The sequence below is a fragment of the Balaenoptera borealis genome (genome assembly GCF_965194805.1).
Source record: "Balaenoptera borealis genome assembly, chromosome: 18".
Classification (NCBI taxonomy): Eukaryota; Metazoa; Chordata; class Mammalia; order Artiodactyla; family Balaenopteridae; genus Balaenoptera; species Balaenoptera borealis.
Window position 1 is genome coordinate 18,877,261 of NC_138877.1, and position 22,126 is coordinate 18,899,386.

Here is a 22,126-nt window from a genome sequence, read left to right on the forward strand (position 1 = left end):
ATAAAATTTTATACCTGACAGAAGACTTTTATCCAGAATACATTAAAAAAAACTCCTACAAATCAATATGAATAAACAACAGTTCAGTTCTTTTAAAAAGGCAAAGACTTGAACAGGCACTTCATGATAAAGATAGCCTGCTTTATCATCCACAGAAGGGAAGGAGATGAAGGTACACTTCTTCCAGGTTGAAAGTTTTTGGTAAATCACATTTTTTACTCCCTGGCCCCTTATTTATAGAACACTTGCTATTGGCTTCTTTTTCTTCCTTTTTAATATTAAAAAATTGTTCTGCTTTATCCTCTATTATTCTTATTTTTCTGTACCTCTATCAAATTCCTTTATCTTACCCCATCTTCTTTTTCCTTCCTAATGCCAGATCTCTATATTTTCCATCTCAACCTGGCTTAAGTGTCTTAACAATTGAAAGTACTAAATATCCTTTTCTTTGGGCCATCTAGAGACACCCGATGAAGGACACTGCTGGAAAATGTTCTATGCTGCTGCTGACAATAAAGCTGCAGGATGACTAATGTCAATCTGTTGTGAGTAAAAGGGTCTCAATGCTATTTGCCTTATTTTTGGTTGTTGAATATCGGTAATATACCTTATAATTCAGCAAACCCAGATTAAATGAGTGCAACTAATGCCAAGTAAATTTATTTTATTTCATTTCATTTCATTTTATTGGCTGTGCCACGCGGGATGCAGGATCTTCCCTGACCAGAGATCAAACCCTACATTGGGAGCGAGGAGTCTTAACCACTGGACTGCCAGGGAAGTCCCTGCCTGGTAAATTGAAATATCAAATATCAACTTCTGAAGTAAGGGAGAGAAGGAAACAAAAAGAAAATTGGGTATTTATTCTTAAATGTAGCACCCTAGGGAGGCAGTTTGCACAGCGGCTAAGAACACAGACTCTAGAGCCAGACTTGCCTGGGTTTGAATCCAACTTCCCTTATTGCCTATGTGACTTTGGGCACATTTCTTATCTTTTCTTTGCCTCAGCTTCTGCGTCTGTAAAGTGGAAGACAGCTTGACCTCATGGGGTTGCTACAAGGATTAAATTAGTTTATAAAAAGTACTTAGAACAGTGCTTGGCAACAGTAAGCACCACATAAATGTCAGTTACTATCACTCAAAATTATAATAATGAATAGATCAAGGCTCTAGTAACATTGTTAGTTTTTAGGAGTCTGAGTTTTTGTAATGTTTCTGATTTTTAAAAGATCACAAATGTGGCTTGGATTACTCCAAGAAAAAAAGTTTGGCTTAATACACTGATAAATGAGTTTTTAAGAAAGAAACCATTTTGTATGACCCAGTACAGGGAGTAGAGTTGACTAACAGGAGATGTCTGGCTGGCATAAAAACCATTAAAGAAAATCCTGAGCACGATGTTAAAGTCAACTCGGAAACACATGCTTTACATTATTGTCCTATCAGTTCTTGAGTTCCTGGCATGTGTCGCTGAAGCAGACAGACTTTTTTTTCAAGTAGTCATTCTGTGTTATTGCTTTTGACATAGATAAACGACCTTCTAACTAACTATTAGGAAACTTTTTGTAGGGTTTATTTGTGATGGTTATTTAAAGTGATAGCTGTGAAAGACTGTCAAAATAGCTCTAACATTGTGCTTTTCAAAAAGAAAGGCTAATTTCTTTGAAAATAATAATGAAAGGATAATAGAATCGCATATATAAGAAGGAATAAAGTCTGTGAGCTCATGGATGGCATTCATCTGCCAAGACAGGGAAGTCTGTCTCAGGAGTTAACCGGTTTTGCTTGCTTCATACTGCTGAGTACACTTGAGTTGCTATAATGGGGGCAAAGTTCACTGGGCAGTGCCCCAGCAAATTACTTTTCTAGCCAGGAAAGACTAGGGCAATTCTGCCTCTACAGTAATGGCCAATTCACAGCCATCTAAGAGTCTGGCTTTTCATTGAAGATGTGACTAACTTGAATGGCCTGAATGTTTATTATATATTTAATACATGTACTAACTACTTTTAATAATATTTCTGAATATTTTACCATATAACAACTAATTTTGTTTTATTGTCTAAATACATGAGTTATGGAAGTTTATGGCCAATTTAGAGATTAATGAAACATACAAAAATAAAGTGCACATCTGCATTTTGAACTGAGAGCACATTTAGGAGGATTGTAGCATTAATTGCAAGAGTTAGAACTTCAGAGTTTGAGGCAGCATGAGCTGGTGGAGCAAATACAGGCTTAGGAGTCAGACTGATGGGTTTTGAATCCTACCTTGTTTATTTCCTAGTCATCTGAGGCTACACAAATTATTTAATCCCTCCAAGTCTATTTCTTCATCTGTAAGTAGAGACAATATTCACTCTCAAACCTTTCAAGAATTCAATTAGATACGGATGTGAAAGAGTGCCTACCTCACCCACAGGCAGAAAATTTTTGTCTCTGCAGCATTCTATTCAACTCCCCACTCCTTCCCAATGGAAAAAACTAGAACATTAACACTTCTCAGAATATTGGTCAAGGTTTTCAGTAAAAGAAAATTTCATGTGTAAAATGATTACCAAGAAAGTACTTTATAGGCAGTGAGGGGGTTCAGTAATCACCTTGGTTACCATTCCTATGATAACTAAATCTCAAAGTACAAAACTTGGAGGTTTCCATAAGTATTGTAATGAAAACACCATTTGTATAAACATCAAAGAGACCCAGGACCCTGAAAAAATTCTCCTATTCTGAGGAGAAAAGTTCTCCATAAAGGATATTTGTACTCAGGTCACTAAAAAGTTGTGTAGAGGAACCCATTACATACTAAGGGGGCATTTCGCATCCAGTTTCCCAAGACTTGAACCCTGGGGAAGACTTCAGGATGGAAACCTTATTTGGGAACAGAGGTTTGAGCCAGGTTAATTCTAGAGGTCGTCCCAGACCATCTCCAGACGCCAAATGCTATCATAAGATGCAAAAATGGATCAGGGGCGGATGATCTAAGTAAGCACGGAGATGACAGGCGCTCGCCACGGGAGGATCCTACGTGCACGCAAGAAAGAACACGCGGTAGGAACTGAGTACTTCCCTTGGAGGCCCCGCAGCCTTCCCGCTGCCTCCGAGTTCCCATCACACTCATGAGAATCCGAATCCTCTGTCCACGAACAGGGTGAGCCTGGAAGAGGCCCGTCAAGAATCGCCCTCCCGCCCCGCCCCAGGGGTCCCCTCCCGGGGTGGCTTCCTGGGCTCCCGCGACCGCGCGGCACCAAAGGTCACGGAACGCCTATCTCTGCACCTAAAATGCAGCAGGACCGACAATTTACAGCGCCGGGTGCATATCCACGGTGCAGTCACCAACAGCCATTACTCCAGGGCCCTTTGCGTCTGTTTAGGACTTGAGAAAACTCTTCAGAAACCCGCCACGGTAGGGGGGCCGTGATGGGGGTGTGTGGCGGAGGCTCTCCGAGGAGGCAAAAGTTCTCTCACTCCTGGGCGCGCAGGGGAAACTTTGGGGCTCTTCTAAATCAGCTCCCACTCCCCCAGCCAGATTTGCCTCTGTCAACTCATCCCTAAAGATAACGTCGAAGTGGGGGACACAGTTTTAAGAATACAGCACCCGAAGACCCCTGAGCTTCTGTAGAGACCAGACAAGCTCGCGCAGCCGTCAATATCGGGACACAGACGGGGAGACCCGAAAGGAAAAAGTCTCCCGCGCGCAGGCGCACGCCGTCCCCCGCCCGTCCGGCACGCGCTCCGCCTCGCCTCGCCACTAGCCCCGCCCCCGTCTCGGCCCCGCCCCTCCAGCCGGTCCTCCGTATCTTCCGCCTAGGCTGGCTTCGCCTCAGCCTACGCTGCGCCTTCCTGGCCTGCGGCGTCGCGGTACCGGCCTCCGCGCTCCACCCAGACGCCCTCCGGCGCTCGGGAGGGGGCGGGAGGCGGAGCAGAGGGTAGGGGGTGGTGCCGCCGCGGTCTAGGCGCGGCAGGCGGTGGCGGCGGCGTCGGAGGTCCCTGAGATATGGCCGCCTCGGTGTTCTGCTGCCTGCGGTGCTGCAGAGATGGCGGGACGGGCCACATCCCTCTGAAGGAGATGCCGGCCGTGCAGCTGGACACGCAGCACATGGGTAAGGGCTCTCCCTTCCCCAGACCCAACGGCCCACCCCGGGTCGGGCGCGGCTGGTCGGGGTCAGCCTGGAGTCACGAGGACCGCACGCTGCCGGGCCCCGCCGGGCTCCGCCCCCTGTCCCTCACCCTGTGACGCTGCCCTCGACCCGGTTTGGCCTCGCGGGTCTCCTCCAGACTCCGGCCGACCCCGCCTCGGCCCGGCTCTGCGTTCAGAGCGGCGCAGCCCTGTCAGCTCTTGTCTTGGGACGATGGGTGTGTGGACCTACCCGTTTCCACAGCAGTGTCCTCCCGGCTGCCGCCTCCTGGGACTCGTAAGACGTCACCTTCGAGGGGAGTGGGGAGGACTCCGTGCTCCTCCTACGGTGCTCCACCGCCGAGCTCCATCCAGTCCCACACATTTTCAGAAAGCTTTCGCTGTCCTCGGCTCCTTCCTCTGCCCTGAGAGCTTTCTCTTAGCCCATCATTTATCGGTTGTTTTATTGGAAATGATTTTCCTCTCACCTCCTAAAGTCAAAACAAGGCAAGTTGCAGAAGCCTGAAGCCACCGCTCAGGTCAGAACCTGTCATTTCAACGAAAACCTCCCACCGTCCGACTCCTGTTAGTCATGCCTAGAGGTATTGTAATTTCTCCTGACCGGCCTCTTCCCAGCAGGTCAGGCTTTTGCAGAAATAAAACAGCGCTTTGCTTCTTCGCATCTATGTTTTTTCCTTCCAATGTCGAATGAGCTTACAGCTTCTCTCCTAACGTTCTTCTCCTCCCCTCTGTACCCTCTTTCACCACCTTATTACTTCTGTTCTTAGACTTGTCCCATGTAGTTCCGTGCTTCTGGAATATGGTTCTAGAAGGAGAGATTTCCCACTATAATTATTTCAGAGTACTGTCTTTTTTGCAGATAATTCTCTTCAAAGTATACATCTGCACTTTCAGTTTTTCCCACATCTCTCTTTGGCTAAAGGACAGTGCATTGAAATAACAAAGGGAATTCTTAATATTTATAGCAAAACCCTCTCCCGCCCAGATTCTTTATAATTCTGGAAATACTCTGCTCATTATATGTCTATAGCATGTACTAAATCACAAATGTGATGACTGTTTACCACTTGGTATGTGGGTATTTTAATTCTTAGATTTCCCAAGTATAATATAGAACCCTGATACATAAATATATATGTATGTGTATCTCTTTATTTCTTATTCATCATCATTTATAGACAGATGTTCAAATTCTATAATTTCCCTCAGAAAATGTTTCCATTTCATTTATTCATTCACCCAGCTGATATTTATTGACTGATGTTACGCGGTAGGCATTATTTTAGATGCTAGGAACACAGTAAAGGAAAACCACACGTAGTTCCTAGAGCGTATGGTCAGCTTTAGCTCTTTCTATCTCTACTGCCAAACTCCTGAATTACTACAATCTGCTCTTTAAAGGATTCCTTTTCTCTGGTCTCTTCTTCCACGAAGAACCGGTCACTTGTACTCATTCCACTATGTTCTCCTTTTTCCAAAGCTGCCCAGCATCTTTCAGTAGAGTAATGTCATCCCTCATTACTTTCTGCATGGAAACTTTTCTTAACCTGTCTTCCAGTAAATTCAAATTCTTCAATCACAAAAGAAGCATGATTTTAGAAAGCAAATAATATGAGGAGAGGCTCATCAAGTTAGGAACAGGTTTCAAGCATCAGTTGATCTTAAGTTGAAATATGAGAAGCACACTGAGTGAATATGCCTGTATTTGGATATGTGAAAGGCTGTATTAGGTCACCTAAAGAATGTGATTGCGGTTTTTTGTTTAGAAAATAGTCTGTACATGTAATATGCAAATGAATGTTGTCTCTTTCAAAGTTGTCACTTATTTTGGTGATGCTGCATCACTTAAAACGATTTGGAATTCCTCTTGGGATTTTCTGTGGAGTAGTTTTTATAAATATCTTCATTTTTACCACAACCTCCATATTTAATTGTGAATTGACTTTTTAGAAATGAATGTCTTCCAAGGTAGCTACTTTGAAAGGGATGCCATTCATTTGGAAATGTCTAATGTTTTTTTAAAAAATACACTTTGGCTATGTTTATATGTGTTCTGGCTATACTCAAATTTGCCTTGGCTTTCTAAACAATCTTGATAATTAATGAAACTGTACAAATCACATAGGTCCAAATATAAGATATCTTTGTACTTAAAAAAGAGAAATGGAATAAGCTTAAGATAATTCCCCAGTGGTTCACAAACACTCTAGAATGTTTTGTGAATATGTCCATCTTTCTGTATAAAACTTCTCAGTACCTAGCAGAATGCCTTGGAGATAAGAAATGAGGTTGAAGTAAGAGAATAATAGCATATTCAGAGTTGGTTCTGTGGTTCCAACTCAGAGTTTTGTATGAGAACCAAAAGGTATTGCTGGGTTTGAAAAAAAAAAATACCATTTATTTGCATAGTTCTTTGAAATGTTTTTCACTTAGGATGCTTTCAGTTACAAGCCGTAAAATCTGCAACTCAAAATAGTTGAAACAATGAAGGAAATTTATTGGTTCATGTACATTTAAAAGTACAAAAACAGCACTATCTTCAGGAAGACTCAGTGCTGCTAAGGACTGAGCTTCTTTTCCTCTCTTTCCTCTGTCTTCTGCTGCTTCTTCCTGAAGGCTGGCATGTTATCCATGATAACTTGCAGCCTCTCCCTGGGCTGTTGGCTTCCTCATTCAGATCCAGCAAGAATGAGAGAATCTTTATCCCTTCATTCTCTCTGCAAAAGTCCTGAGACTATCTCTGATGGTAGTGGCTTAGGTCATATAACCGTTTTTCACTCAGTCACTGTGGCCAGGAAATGTGGAATGCACTGATTGACTTAACCTAGGTCAAAGCTGTACCCCTGAAACCAGAGATTGAGTCAGCTTCCTTGGAACTGTTTTGATCTCCAGAGGGAAGTCTGTTGGCAAAGGGAAAACAGATGCTACATGTCCACTACACAGTACTTAGCAGAGTGTATTCATTCATTTCTGTATCAGTCATTTGTCGAGCGTCTGCTGGATGCCAAGCACTCCATGGTCTTCGCCATCAAGGAGGAGCTGGGCGCTGGATGTTCTCCAGTTGAAACTGCTGAGGTATATGGGGCAGCAGGATGTAAATTATGTATAGAGACACTTTCCCAGAATTTGCGGTTTAACATTTGTCATTAGAAAAAAAAATGGATGCTAATAAATTTTTAATAATCATATAATAGGATCTTAGTTTTACCTTAAATAAGAGAGTGTCTTTCTTAAATCAACCAGTTTAGAATTGTGATAAAATCTGAAAATTTGGTATTTCTCTTATGTATTTGTCCCAAATAATTTTTTAAGTATGAATTCAACACTGAGTTAATGAGAGACCTGCCTCCCTGTTCATACCTTTTGTTACTATGTTCTAGTTTTATTTAACCCCCTCTGGAGGAGTTCCCTACAGTTCTCACAGCCAGATCTGCTTGGCTTGTACACTTATTACCAGAAAAGTCGTACTGGTTACAGATCTTGGGAATCACATGCCTCAGTGTTACGGGATATTTCTTACGTTTTAGAATTTTGTTAACTTTCTTCATGTTCTCTGATAAGCTTTCCTAAATCAATATTTGGAAAAGAATTGGTATTGGAGTCACCTTATCAAGAGACTTTCTCACTCTCATTTATCAAATGTTATTTGAACTAAAAATTTCCATGAAAATACAGTGCATTTAATGATGTTAAAATCTTGTTTACATATTTGCAATATGATTGACAGCAGCTATCTTACAAACATTTTTAAAATCCTAAAATTAACGTTTTTGCATGACAGCTATTTCTTTATTTTTGACTGCGTTGGGTCTTCATTGCTGGGCGCGGGCTTTCTTTAGTTGTGGCGAGCAGGGGCTACTCTTCGTTGTGGTGCACGGGCTTCTCGTTGCAGCGGCTTCTCGTTGTGGAGCACAGGCTCTAGGCACGCGGGCTCAGTAGCTGTGGCTCACGGACTCTAGAGCGCAGGCTCAGTAGTTGTGGCTCACGGTCTTAGCTGCTCCGTGGCATGTAGGATCTTCCCGGACCAGGGCTCGAACCCGTGTCTCCTGCATTGGCAGGCAGGTTCTTAACCACTGCGCCACCAGGGAAGCCCCATTTTTTTTTTCTTTTGGCTTCGTTGGGTCTTCGTTGCTGCGCGCGGGCTTTCTCTAGTTGCGGTGAGCGGGGGCTGCTCTTCATTGTGGTGCACGGGCTTCTCATTGTGGTGGCTTCTCTTGTTGCGGAGCACGGAATCTAGGTACGTGGGCTTCAGTAGTTGTGGCACACGGGCTTCAGTAGTTGTGGCTCTTGGGCTTCAGAGTGCACGCTCTGTAGTTGTGCACAGGCTTAGTTGCTCCGCGGCATGTGGGATCTTCCCGGACCAGGGATCGAACCCGTGTCCCCTGCATTGGCAGGCAGATTCTCAACCACTGCGCCACCAGGGAAGCCTCGTGTCAGCTATTTCAAGAACATAGATGTATGTTCCTTTCCGTGTTCCATTCATCTTCAGTTCTTACTTGACCAATGCACTAGTATAGGACCTTGTACCTAGTAGACATTCAGTCAGTTTTTAGCAGATTGATTTGTTTAGATTGAACTGAAAATGGTACTAATTTGCCAGTTTCTTTTAAGTGTTTATGTTTTTATTTAAATCAAGATATTTATGAAATCATCAGATTGATTCATTGGCTAAAATTTTAAAAGTCTGCTTCTGGGAGTTCCCTGGTGGCCTAGTGGTTAGGATTCTGGGCTTTCACTGCCATGGTCCGGGGTTCAGGGAACTGAGATTCCGCAAGCCACGTGGCGCAGCCAAAAAAAAAAAAAGTCTACTTCTACCTTAAAAGTGTTTTAAATATTCAGTATAATTCAGAATTACTGTTTATTTGAAACTGCCTAATTAAACAAGATTTCTAGCCACAAATTAATGTTCTCCCAGGAAAAAAGTAAATTAAATATTTTAAATAATTTATCAATATTTTTATATTTCAAAGTATATATAGTCTCCCTATTTTTTGGAGACCAAGAGTTAAAAGTGAAACAAATTAACCTTGATTGTTGGATAAGAGAATACAAAACTTTACACAGTGTCTATATTCTTTTGTTTAGGAACGGATGTTGTCATTGTAAAAAATGGAAGAAGAATATGTGGAACAGGAGGTTGTTTAGCCAGTGCACCTTTACATCAAAACAAAAGCTACTTTGAATTCAAAATCCAGTCCACAGGTTGGTATAATGGTACTTGACTATTAAAAGTCCTAATTATTCTAAATATGAGGAGTAATTTTCAATATATGAAAAAGATTAATGAGGTAATTAAAAAAACACTAAACGCTTACTTAGAAGGCCTTTTTCTTCCACATCTTATTGTGGATCCTGGTTTAATTAGTCAATTTTGTTATATTAGGTTCAGTTTTCTCATCTATAAAATGGATTACAGGAGCTGCCCTTCCTGCTTCACATGAGCTATATGTATGAAAGCGTTTTAAAGACAGGACATACTGGTTCAGTTTAAGGCACAAGCATTATTATTAATATGGTTAATTATTAGTGGCAGCTAGATAAACCATTTCATTTGGTCAAGCATATAAGGTGTAGACTCTTGCTGTTTTATCTTAGGATAAAATTAATCTTATGACCCTGAGTTTTTCTCTTAACTCTTGTTAAGATTCCCTGATTCAATGTCTTCTGAAGCAATTGGCAGATTTAGAATTCTGATAGAAGTCTAAAGTCTCTTTAAAAATATATGAATCTGTACACCTGAAACTAACACAATATTGTAAATCAACTATACTTCAATTAAATTTTTTTTAATTTATTTTAATTCTGAAGTTTCTTGAGTTGTATAGCAATTCTACATGAGTATTATGATAGTTATTAATTAGTTAACTTGTGGCAGTGTTGAATATGGGGAAATTTTTTTAAGGCTTTATTATAAAGAAATGTCTAGTGAAACATGGCATGAGTAATATACGTACAGAATAGGAAATCTAGAGTGGAGTATATTAATTCTGCTCCTACTCTTACTTGAATGACATAAAATATTCCTCTGGGGCTTGTTTTTTAAATTCATTTTAAATACTGATTTTTCTTAAGTGTGTGAAATAAATTTGAATCTGTCCTCCATTCCATTCTTTTGTAAGTTAACTCACTGGCTGCAAAATGTCTCTGGTTACTGTAATCTTCTCAAGTATAACATACCTTTTCTCAAGAGAAGCGAGTAGTTCCTTGAGCCTGAAATGTAATACAGATTTTTATGTGGATTTTCTATAAAGGGTGCTATCCTCAATAATATCTCTAGAATAAGTGCATTATTGGAGTTTGTAGCATTGTTCCCTCAATGAAAGCTTCAGGCAGTTGTGCCCAAGTGTATCACAGTGTGCACAGTTCTTTAGGAGTAAGGGGACTCTGTAACCCTGTGCAGAACTGTTGTCCCATGAAATTAGTATTATCACCTGCTGTCACTCTTGTCCCACCTTGGAGGATAAATTATATAATCAAATTATTTAGGAGGCCAAGGCAGTGAAGTCCAGGCATGCAGCTTTCTGATGGTCTCACTCAATCCAGGAAAACTGATTGATTGACAACATGGTCTTCAAACATTCTTTGATCTATAGAATTTCTCCTACCTGATTTTGATAAAAACTGAGAAGGAAACAGTTTGAGATGTAACCAGGGGCTGTAGGTATTCTGTTAGATTAAGAAGAGAGCTGCTTGCTTTAAAAGTCAATTTAGACCAAAAGGTTTTAAACTCATGGACTTAAGGTATTGGATAAAAAAATCATTTTACACTTTATCATTATTTTTCTCCTCTCCATGGTACTGACCGGGTCATATATTATTTGTCACATATTATAGATGCAAAAAGTAAAGACAGTAAATTCCTGCTTCTCAAAGGTGGTGCTTGAAATAGAACCCCAGGCCATTTAAATTCATTGTGTAGCTTTTAATAGTATTTTTAGAGAATAATAATAATAATAATGACAATAGCTAGTATCTTTTAAAAATACTCCCTCTGTGCTTTACTTACCCATTTTTTTTTTAATACTTACACTGTTCCAAGTGCTTCACTTGGATGATCTTGCTGTATCTTCTAATAACTTTAAGAGGTGAGTACTGTTAGAATCCATAGTTCACAGGTGAGGAAGCGGAGAGAGGTTAAGTAACTTGCCCAAGATGACATAGCAAAGTCAGAATTTAAACCTAGGCAGTACAACTCCAGGGCCCACTCGCTTATCTCCCAGGCTGTACTACATCTGCAAGAGAACATGGTATAGTTTGCAAACTACTTTTAAAAGAATTTTTTTAAAGATTAACAAAAAAATAGTTTAGTGATAATACGCCACTTTCTTTAAAAACAACTCCTTTCATATTTGTATTCTGCAGATTTGGGGAGCATTTAAACTATTATATTTTTAGGAATCTGGGGTATTGGCGTTGCAACTCAGAAAGTTAACTTGAATCAGATCCCTCTTGGCCGAGATGTGCACAGTCTGGTGATGAGAAATGATGGCGCTCTATATCACAACAACGAGGAGAAAAATAGGCTGCCAGCAAACAACCTTCCACAGGAGGGAGACGTGGTGGTGAGTTTTCTTGTGGAGTTGTTTTCCACTGTAAATTATTAAACTTGAACTGCTTTTAGTATTTCTAGTTTTGCCTCTGAGTTTGTGGTTTGAATTCCAAAGCACCAGAATTGGATCTAATGAGGTAGTACATTTTCCAAAGAGAGCACTTGATGTAGATACTGCTGCCTTACCTAACTGCCTTCTCCTTTCTAGAGCTGCCACTGGCCAGGAAAATAAGCGTGAACCCTTATTTCCATTTAAGGGAGAGTTGATGACAGGTTGGCTGCTGATCATTTCCTGCTTCTCTCACATAAAAGAAATCTTGGCCCACAATTTTAAAAGTTTGCTAACCCTTATATTAGAAAATATTAGGTATTTTTGCAGCTGGAGATCTCTTAGAGAAAAATTTGACATTTATTGCTTAATTTGTTATGAACTTCTGTTAAAGAAGTACAGCATTTTATCAGGAGCGTTGGTCCTCGTTAAACATAACCTTATTAAACTTCCTTCACTCTCAGAACTCTTCAAAAAACTGACTCAATATTCTAAGGCTTGATTGTAGAAAACATTTTTTGGAAAGCAGGGGATAGAAGGAGTTACATATTATTGACTTCTCTGTTTTTATTCCCAACTAGATATATTTAAGTCTCTACCAAAGCCACCCTATTGAAAATGTAATCCAAAGATCCCTTTCTGTCTTTTTCCAGATACTTCCTCTCAAACAGTGTTGTCCAAGAACCTTACACACTGAGTTCAGGCCATTAGCTATTGACTGAGAACAGAATTCTTGGGTCTCCTTACACAGAGCCTTGGGTTCCTGGCTCTCATACCAAGTTGAAAGGAATCTGTAAATAATTAGAGTTCTAATAATAAGATAAAACAGACAAGGTAAATCCAGGTTATTAAATTAAAGAAGTATACAATATTTTGAAGAGAGTGAAGGAAGATGTGGAAATGAAGATTTTTAATTTTGGTCTGATCTTTTATGCAATTTAAAAAATGTGAAGAAGAGTCTTTAAATAGGTAAATTATTGAAAGTATGTTTTTCCTAAATTAACTAAAGGAAACTAAAGGCATAAACCATTTTTAAAATCTGCTTTTCCTTGTTCTTCCTTTCGAATAGTTGCTTCTGTGTTTGTAGGTCATTGCCAGATGCCCATAATGTAGAACACCCTTATTCAAATGGTTATTTCATGGAAGAGAATCTTGAAGTCAAGTTGTTGCCATCAACCTGTTTATACTAAAAACTGAAATTCAAACATAAGAAAGGTTAATCAGTAACAAATGTTTTTCTTTGTTGATCTGCTGAACTTCTGTGTGTTATTCTTGCCTTCCTGTCTCATTCCCTGAGGTGACTGATACCTCAAATTGACAGATTTAAGAATGTCATTTTTAGTCTGTCAGCATTATTAAATTAGACTTTGAGGGACTTCCCTGATGGCGCAGTGGTTAAGAATCCGCCTGCCAATGCAGGGGACACGGGTTCGATCCCTGGTGCAGGAAGATCCCACATGCTGCGGAGCAACTGAGCCCGTGCGCCACAACTACTGAACCTGTGCTCTAGAGCCCGCGAGCCACAACTGCTGAGCCCGCGTGCTACAGCTACTGAAGCCTGTGCACCTAGAGCCCGTGCTCCGCAACAAGAGAAGCCACTGCAATGAGAAGCCCACACACTGCAACAAAGAGTAGCCCCCGCTCGCCACAACTAGAGAAAGCCCACGCAGAACAATGAAGACCCAACACAGCCAAAAATTAAAATAAATAAATAAATTAGACTTCGAGATTTTATGCCCATTCTGATAAAAGGAGGACTCAAAAAGATGACATATAAGCAGAACCCTGAAAAGTAAAACATTATCTTACTCTATTAACTTTATCTTCCTAGTTTAAACATTTGAGAACAAATTTCACTAAATTACTGACAATAGCATAGGAAAAGAGGAATGAATTATAAGACAGGAAAAACATTCTCATATGTGTAGAATTTCAGTCATATACCATTCTCTCAGGAGAATCAAGAAAAACAAGCTTTCAACATCTAACCAAATGATTGTATTTATACAGTAATCATACAGTACCAACAGGGCCTACTACAGCACCAGGGAGGCATTCCTGAAACAGCTTATGCTTATTTTTTCCTTTTATATATAGTATTGAAAAGTGCAGATTACATTTTTTTAAAATATTTATTTATTTATTTTTATATTTATTTTTGGCTGTGTTGGGTCTTCGTTTCTGTGCGAGGGCTTTCTCCAGTTGCGGCAAGCGGGGGCCACTCTTCATCGCGGTGCGTGGGCCTCTTCACTATCGCGGCCTCTCCTGTTGCGGAGCACAGGCTCCAGACGCGCAGGCTCAGTAGCTGTGGCTCACGGGCCCAGTTGCTCCGCGGCATGTGGGATCTTCCCAGACCAGGGCTCGAACCCGTGTCCCCTGCATTAGCAGGCAGATTCTCAACCACTGCGCCACCAGGGAAGCCCACAGATTACATTTTAAAATTGCAGTTTTCAGTTTAATTTCAGAGAAGTTTCATAAACATTCTGTGTAACAATAATAATAATAGCAAACACTTCTCTAGCATCTATTATGGGCCAGAACGGCTTTAAGTGCCTGGCAGGGATTAAATTTTTTAATCCTCTTAATGACCCTGTGAAATAGGTGGTACTATTATTACCATTTTACAGATTAAAAGTTAAGTAATAACTTCTTATTTGGAGTGATGTCAGGCAGTCTAATTTCAGAGTCGCTTCACCAAACCTGCAAATAATTATTGATAAATCCTTAGAACGCATCACATTTCTCGGTATCATTATGAGAGAATCAAACCTAGTTTCTAGAGCATATAAAAAGACAGATTAAGGGACTTCCCTGGCGGTCCAGTGGTTAGGACTCAGCGCTTCCACTGCAGGGGGCATGGGTTCGATCCCTGGTCGGGGAACTAAGATCCCTCATGCACTTGGTACAGCCAAAAAAAAAAAAAGACAGAGTAAGTTAGAAAATACTTGAACTTAAACTCTGCTGCTGGAGGGCGGAGGTTCTCACATCCTTCCTCGCTTTTTTCTTGGGTGTTGGTGCTGGAGGGCGGGGTTGAAAATTTGCTTGCTTGCAGTAGGTGATGCTGCCACCAGGCGGGGAAGGGTGCCCAGACTACAGCCTGCTGATCTGAACTGCTGGATTCCCGGTAATCCCGTAAAGAGAGTAACACACTGCTTTTTATGTAATCATGTTATTTATTTATTTTTGTAATCATGTTTTTTTAATGAAAACAGACTTCTTCATTAAAAAAGCTAATCCTAGCCATCACTTAGCTTTATTATTTAAGTACGTAAACTGAAATGAAACAAAAGCAGCGTTTATCTTTCTGTGTTTAGTCTAACCCTGGCTTTGCTAAGATTTGAGGAGAATCTTTTATAGCGCTCAACACATTGACTCATCTGGGCCTTTGCTGTCTTAACTGGAAAGTGAGGGAGTTAAGACTAGATCATCTGTAAGATCTTTTTCTGCCTTTAAAAGCTTGTAGGTTCATATAATTTATCCACAGTCAGAAATCCCTGAAGTGGTTGCTTCTTGGACTGTGATGGTTTCTATCGAAAGGTCTCCACTGTCTATTCTTAATTCTTCAAAGTAAAGCTCTCTTTTTGTCATCAATTAGTAAATATTGTACAAAGTCTTAAAGAGAGTTTTAAAAGTTCTTAAAAGTTTTGAAGTTTTGAATTGCATGGCAATTAAGAATAAGTTTTCCGAAGCCATACTGCATGAGGTTAAATCCCAGCTCTGCCACTTCCTAACTGTGCAAACTCAGGTAAATTATTTAACCTCTCTGTGCTTTAGCTACCTCATCTGTAAAATGGGGATAATAAAAATACCTATCTTACAAGGATTAATGAGTAAATATGAAGTGCCTAGAATAGTGTTTGGTACATAATACAGATTATTTGTTTTCCAGCATTTTAATAATAATAATTATTATTGTGATTTTTGTACCATTAATAATGTACAAAGTAATATATTTTTATTCTGTTGTCTTTTTAAAGTCTTTTGAGCTGTTGTTTTTCTGTTTTTCAACTTGATACTAATTACCACTTATATGCAGTTGTAAATACCCCACTTTACCTTGGTAATTCACTTGACATATTTGAAGCCAAGGTAAAGAGACACAGAAATATATCATTTCTTTTTGGAAATATGTTGTATAAAGACAATTCATCACAATTGAAAGCAGTGACAGGTAATAATCCCTAATGGTGAAAACTTCACTGTTTTCCTCCCTTGAGATCAAATTCTATATATAAAGAACAGTGTTTTCTATATGAGTTTAAAAGGTCTCTCTGCTTACAGTATATAGTACTTATATCATCTTAATATTCAAAATATAAAATCCAGATTATCTGAATATAATACTAGGATTTAGTTTTACCTTTAATGTGGACTCTTGGGATTTTACCTTTTTCCCCCCCACATAATCACCACTAATTTTTTTTAGCTCAGTTCAAGTGAATTCTACCTAACTGTAAACCTTAATACAAGCTATTGTGACCTTTTGCTTAGTTTTTTGTGTTTCCATCCTCCCCAATCAGTGCTTTCTGACTGTTCAGGTTTTTATGGAACATGTATATTTTTACCCTTTTTAATATTTACTTTGCTTCCTAGGGTATTACATATGACCATGTAGAATTAAATGTATATTTGAATGGGAAAAACATGCATTGTCCAGCATCAGGTATACGAGGGACAGTGTATCCAGTTGTTTATGGTAAGCTAAAATATTTCTAAACATTATTAGATATACGTTAACTTTTGCTTGGCATTTTCATTAACTTTATAGCTGTCATTCAGAAGGCTGGACAAGTTAATAAGGACCTCTGTAGTGTACTCAGTAGGTTATCACAATCCCACTTGGCAGGACTAAGGAAAGTTTTTATTCCCCATATATTTAAAAAACAAACTTGCTAAATACAATGATTATACTTAAATATGCAATAACCATATTCCCTTTTATATCATATAGTCTTATATTCTAGAAAGTTCCAAAAAGCTTTACGGAATTTACAAAAAGATATTTCTGCCAGTTGTTAGAGAGGGTTAGATGGCCAGGAAATGTTATTGTAAAGAATATTTTGGAAATAGGGATGGGAATTTCATGTAGATTGAGCATTGGTTAGTTACCTTTATAAAATTACCTAAATGTTAAAACTCTTCTGAGACAAATATTGACTTAGAATGGTTTCATATTGATTGTTTTGCTTTTGATAGCCATGTATGTGTGAGTACTATAGTTCCTGTACAAGTGTATCCCTCCAAGAATTGGGTTACTTAGAGATGACTCTGTACCAGTTAGTTACTTTAATTTTATTACAGAAAATTTCAAACATGTATAGAAGTAAAGAGAATAGAATAATGAACTGTCATGTACCCATCACTCAGCTTCAAACAATTATGAACTAGTAGCCAATCACGTTTCATCTCCTCCCTGCAGTCCTCCTGTTCTTCATCTCCCCCTCCTTGTAGTATTTTGAGGCAAATGCCAGACATTATACCAATTTATTCTTAACTATTTTATATGTATCTCTAAAAAATAAGGTATCTCTCTATAAAAAATATACATAAGCACTGTGCCTTTATCACTCTATTCTTCATTTTTTATGTTATCAACTTTAAATCAACAGGTATATGATTTTTCTGCCTGTGGTTTTAGTTGCTCTAAAAACATTTTCTCATTTAATTACTTTAATCAATTAATCTAAGGATTTGAGCCATAATAAAAACTAATTGTTAACTTTTTTGTAGTAACTTACTGGAAAAGTAACAGTGTTTGTTCAGGATGGCAGAAAAATATACAGCAACAAATAAAAATATTTAATAATTTGATAACAGTCATAGCCTGTGCTCTATTTTAAGGTTTTCATTTATCTTCTTTTTTCCTAAATTGTTACTTTTCAGTGATTTTTGCCTTCTCTATCTTTGCATGTCTTTGCATGTAAAGGTGTATTTTTAAACTTGATATAGGTTAGTTTATTTGCAATATTGGGTAAGCCTAAAAGAAATGTATTTACTTAAATACATGGGAACGTAGCTTAATATTCAAAATAGTTTAGTCTGAGAAATGAAATAAATATCAGTAGAATGACTGAGTTATAAATGAATATAGCAAATGAGATTTTTATTCTAAATTGTTTCTTTGATTTGGCATTATTTTTAATGTAATAAATTTAAAGGTAGTAAATTATATATAGTAATGTATTTTATAAATTGAAATTGATAAATCAGTCCAATTAAATCAAATATTTTAGCCAGATACTATCAAAGATAAAAATAAAATTCAAATTCCCTTACCCTTTGTCTTCTATCCCATCCCTAATGCTAGATCCATCCAGTCATTCATTTTGTCAGTTCTTACATTCAACCTATGGAGAGACAACACTGCGTAACACTGAAGAAAAGTGTTGTTACGTCTCTGCACGTTCCAGACTTTCATTGTAGTTCTTGAATTCCCTATTCATTCTCCATAGATTGACCTTCCCTTCCACTTTATAGAGAAACAGACCATCAGTGGTAAACTCCAGCTTTCCTCCCCATCCTCCTGAAGCTTTTCTGGATCTACTCCAGTCTTGTCTTCTTCCCATCCCATCTTAGAGGAAGTGGTGCCCTTCATGTTCAAAAAACTGTCTCTGGTCTAGATTTCAAACTCCCCAACTCTGGGACTTTACTGTCATTATTTCGTCTCTGTCTCATGTCATCAACCTCTCTCTTCAATGTCTGTTGAACATTCTGAATCATTCTCATTCCAAAATACCCTCCCTTAAACTCGTACCCTCACCAGTCCTCTGTTTACCCTTCTCTATATGTCTGCATTTCTTATAGAATAGCTTCCGTCACTGTTTATATTGTATCGTTCACCTGTTCTTCAACCGGTGTGGCTGCCTTTACCACCACTTCACTGAAACCACCCTTGTTAAAATCACTAGTGAGTTCATGAATGTCAAATCCAATACTTAACTTTTTTTCTGCATTTATTATGAAGTATAAAATACTAATGTGTATTAAACATATATGTGCAGTTTAACAAGTAGCTATAAAGTGAACACCCATATCATCATTATAGTCAAGGTAATGAACATATTCATCACCCCTAAGTTTCCTCCTGCCCCCTTGTAATGCTTTCTACTCACCTCTCCCCACCCACCCCATGCAGCCACTATCTGCTTTCTGTCACTACAGATTATCTTGCATTTTTAGAGTATTATATAAATAGAATCATACAATTTGTATTCTTTTTTTGTCTGGCTACTTTTACTCAGCATAATTATTTTAAGATTTTTCCATGTTGTAGCATGTATCAACAATTCATTGATTTTTATTACCAAGTAGTATAGTTCATTGTGTGGATATATCACAGTTGTTTTTTCCCTTCACCTGTTAATGGCTATTTAGTTGTTTCCAGTTTTTGGCCATTACAAATAAAGGTGCTGTGAACATTCATGTACAAGTCTTTGTGGGGATATATGCATTCATTTCTTGAGTAAATGCTGGTAAAAATATGTAGAAGCTAAATAAGGCCTGCAGTCTAATGCACAGTGTTAGTATCAGTGTTAGTTTTCTGGTTTGGATATTGTACTGTAGTTGTGTAAGATGTTACCACTAGGGGAAGCTGAGTGAAGCGTACACAGGAATTTCTGTATTATTTTTGCTACTCTTTGTGAATCTATAATTTTTTTTAATAAAATATTTTTTAAGAAGTAATTTATCTTAATGTGTAAAATTGAGAAGATACAGGTAGGTAAATAAGGAAAAACTCAAATTACCGATATTTACATCATCTAGAAATAATTATTAATAATATTTTGATGTGTTTCCTTTCAGTGTTCTTGATAGATTTTATTCTTCATTGTGGTTATTTTTACCCAATAGGATCATGTTTTGTAACCTGGATAGCAGATGCGTTTATTCTTCCTGCCTATTAATATTATGGCATTATGAAAACAGTTTATAATTTATGTATTCATTCAAATTAAGGTGTTTGCTTCTAATTTATTTTCTTTTTTTCTATCTCTAGTTGATGACAGTGCAATTTTGGATTGCCAGTTCAGTGAATTTTATCATACTCCTCCACCTGGTTTTGAAAAGATATTATTTGAACAGCAGATCTTCTGAATGTATTTGTTTTTGAAACTTGTATTTCTGCACTGTTAAAAGTGTTTACCATTTAATAAAGCTTTACCTGACCTACAGATGACAATATATCCTTAAAAATATGCTCGTTAATGTTGTCTAAGGAACCAATGTATACAATATACCATCCTGAAGTTGTGATTTAAAATATTTAGGTTTTGTGATAATGAAATCAGCATTTGGGGCAGTTTATTTAATTCTTATTTAAATATAACTGTGGGTTTGATTAACAGTATTAAATGGAAATACGTATATAGATATTTAAAAGGGAATCTTTCTTAAGATAAAATATGTTTTGATAGAGATACAGAGTTGGGTGGGGGTTTTTGTCATGCTGAAGTGTAGACCTCATTAACTATTTTAAGTCTGCAGTCCAATAATTTTGTGTCTCAGTGTCTTTTTTATATAGAGTATAACAAGGTGACAAATTTATGTTATTGGCAACTTCATTTCTGGCGATTTATTTACTATAAAATGTACCACTTTTCTTAAAATTTAAATTGCTTATTTTGTTTGTATGTCATTGCTTTTGATTTTCTTTGTGAAAGGAGATAAGTGTCGTAGTAGCTGTCAGAGTATTTTGTTGAAGACCATCATGCTGTGTTACTTCAATACCTGAGTAAGTAGTGGTTGATTGGTGATGTAGTGTACACAGCAGACATTTAGAATAGTATCATGCTTTCAACTTAAGTGGAAATGAGATTATTCTTTTAAGGACTTTTATTTAAATGTGCATTTTTCTGTAAGGAATAATAAAATATTAGTAATTAAGGACTATTCAGTACTATATTAAATACATGTTCTTCCTGTTAATTATACAGTAATTCACGTCACCCTTGATTATTTCAGAAGTTCGGAGATAAGTGAATTCTCTCCACAACCCTGAGCCTTTGCCTAGTTTTCAGGAAGAATCCCTGACCTTTAGATAACACCCTACTAAGCTGAACAAATCACTTTCTATATCTGGTACCGTCTCCTTTCCAGATGGGCATGCAAAGGATGCGTGCGTTTCACTCCTTTACCAACGCGGAGCAGTATGTTGTACTAGAAAAACAGGGCTTTAGAACTGAAGGAGATCTGAATTGTGGTTTTGCCACCTGATCCCATTATCTCTTCAGGCAAGTTCCTCAGTCTTTCTGAGCGCAGGTTCCCCATTTATAAAAGGGATAATCATACCCTTGATAAGATTCTGTAACTCGTTAAATAATATTACATACATAAAACACCTTCGTCATCGTAGGCAATTAATGAACGTAGCTTCTTTGTTGACTGCTCAGTGGTTTTCATAGTGTGGCCTTCAAACCGTCAGCCTCGGCCTCACTTGAGAACTTGTTAGAAATGGACACTCAGGCCCCACCCCCGACCCACTGAATCAGAAACTGCTGGGGATAGCACCCAGGAATCTGTGTTTGAACAAGCCCTTCGGGTGATTCTGATCCACGCGAAAGATTGAGAACCACTGCTCAGGAGAGAGTCCTTTGAGAATGATTGCCTACTCTAAATTTTCAAAGGATTTAAGACTATTTTTGACCCATAGACAAAAGAATTCTGCACAATATTTATTTATTGTTCATTTGATAGACACGAACGTGACAATGTGTTTTGAAATCATAGATATACCTGAGTAACATCTATTTACATAAATCCCAAATTTACCTCTGTAGATACATAGAATTGAACTAACTTTATATCGTTTATGCATTTTTATCTGACTTTCTGGCCTAGTAGTTTTAATTCATAAAGAATATGCTTACTTCGGAAAGAGAATTAATATAACTACTGTTTGCTCTCTTTATAATGTTACCTACCTCTTATTTATTTTTTTAAAAGCCAAACTTTTTTTTTTAATCATCATATTCTTTTCTCAAGACTATCTTTGCTACCTCTAATCATACAGAATAGGTACAATACTAAAAATGGTACATGAGCTATGTCCATGGCAACAGTTTGATGAAGTCTAGATGTGTTTTTAATTTCTAGGTATCTAATTTCTCTTAGGAAAATTACCTATAACCTCAGTCTAATCTTGAGAAAAATCATCAGACAAATTCCAGTAGGGGCGCGTCCTACAAAATACTTGAGCAGTACTCCGAACTGTCAAGGTCATCAAAAACAAGGAAAGTCAGAGACACTGTCACACCCCGGGGAGCCTAAGGGAACACGACAAGTCAATGTAATGTGCGAACCAGGAACAGAAAAAGGACATTAGGTAAAAACTAAGGAAATCTGAATAAACCATGGACTTTAGTTAATAATGTATCAATATGTTTATTAATTA

At 38.2% G+C, this 22,126-nt stretch overlaps 2 protein-coding genes across 4 annotated transcripts in view; both read left to right on the forward strand.

The window, feature by feature from the left end:
* The first annotated feature begins 3,776 nt into the window (after positions 1–3,776).
* On the forward strand, positions 3,777–19,905 carry SPRYD7 (SPRY domain containing 7). 2 transcript variants are annotated; one of them, XM_082365717.1, is made up of 5 exons: positions 3,780–4,103; positions 9,224–9,340; positions 11,534–11,700; positions 16,330–16,432; positions 19,733–19,905. In XM_082365717.1, the coding sequence occupies exons 1-5, from the start codon at positions 3,998–4,000 to the stop codon at positions 19,828–19,830; spliced, it is 591 nt and encodes a 196-aa protein (XP_082221843.1). In that variant the 5' UTR covers positions 3,780–3,997; the 3' UTR covers positions 19,831–19,905. The 2 variants fall into 2 exon arrangements, with proteins under 2 accessions (XP_082221844.1, XP_082221843.1); XM_082365718.1 differs by lacking the exon at positions 16,330–16,432 and having other exon boundaries at positions 3,777–4,103.
* Positions 19,906–20,046: 141 nt separating this feature from the next.
* The window catches only part of LOC309615662 (uncharacterized protein), a 70,497-nt gene continuing 68,417 nt past the window's right edge, over positions 20,047–22,126 (forward strand). For both annotated transcript variants that reach the window (XM_082365726.1, XM_082365727.1), the window contains exon 1: positions 20,047–22,057. The gene's annotated coding sequence lies outside the window, so the exon portion shown is untranslated. The remainder of the gene's footprint in view (positions 22,058–22,126) is intronic.

Excerpts from the sequence above, each read along its gene's own strand:
- SPRYD7 (XM_082365717.1), top strand. The coding sequence starts at position 3,998 with ATGGCCGCCTCGGTGTTCTGCTGCCTGCGGTGCTGCAGAGATGGCGGG. Across the intron at positions 4,104-9,223 it reads GCTGGACACGCAGCACATGG|GAACGGATGTTGTCATTGTA; the intron begins GTAAGGGCTCTC and ends TCTTTTGTTTAG. Across the intron at positions 9,341-11,533 it reads ATTCAAAATCCAGTCCACAG|GAATCTGGGGTATTGGCGTT; the intron begins GTTGGTATAATG and ends TTATATTTTTAG.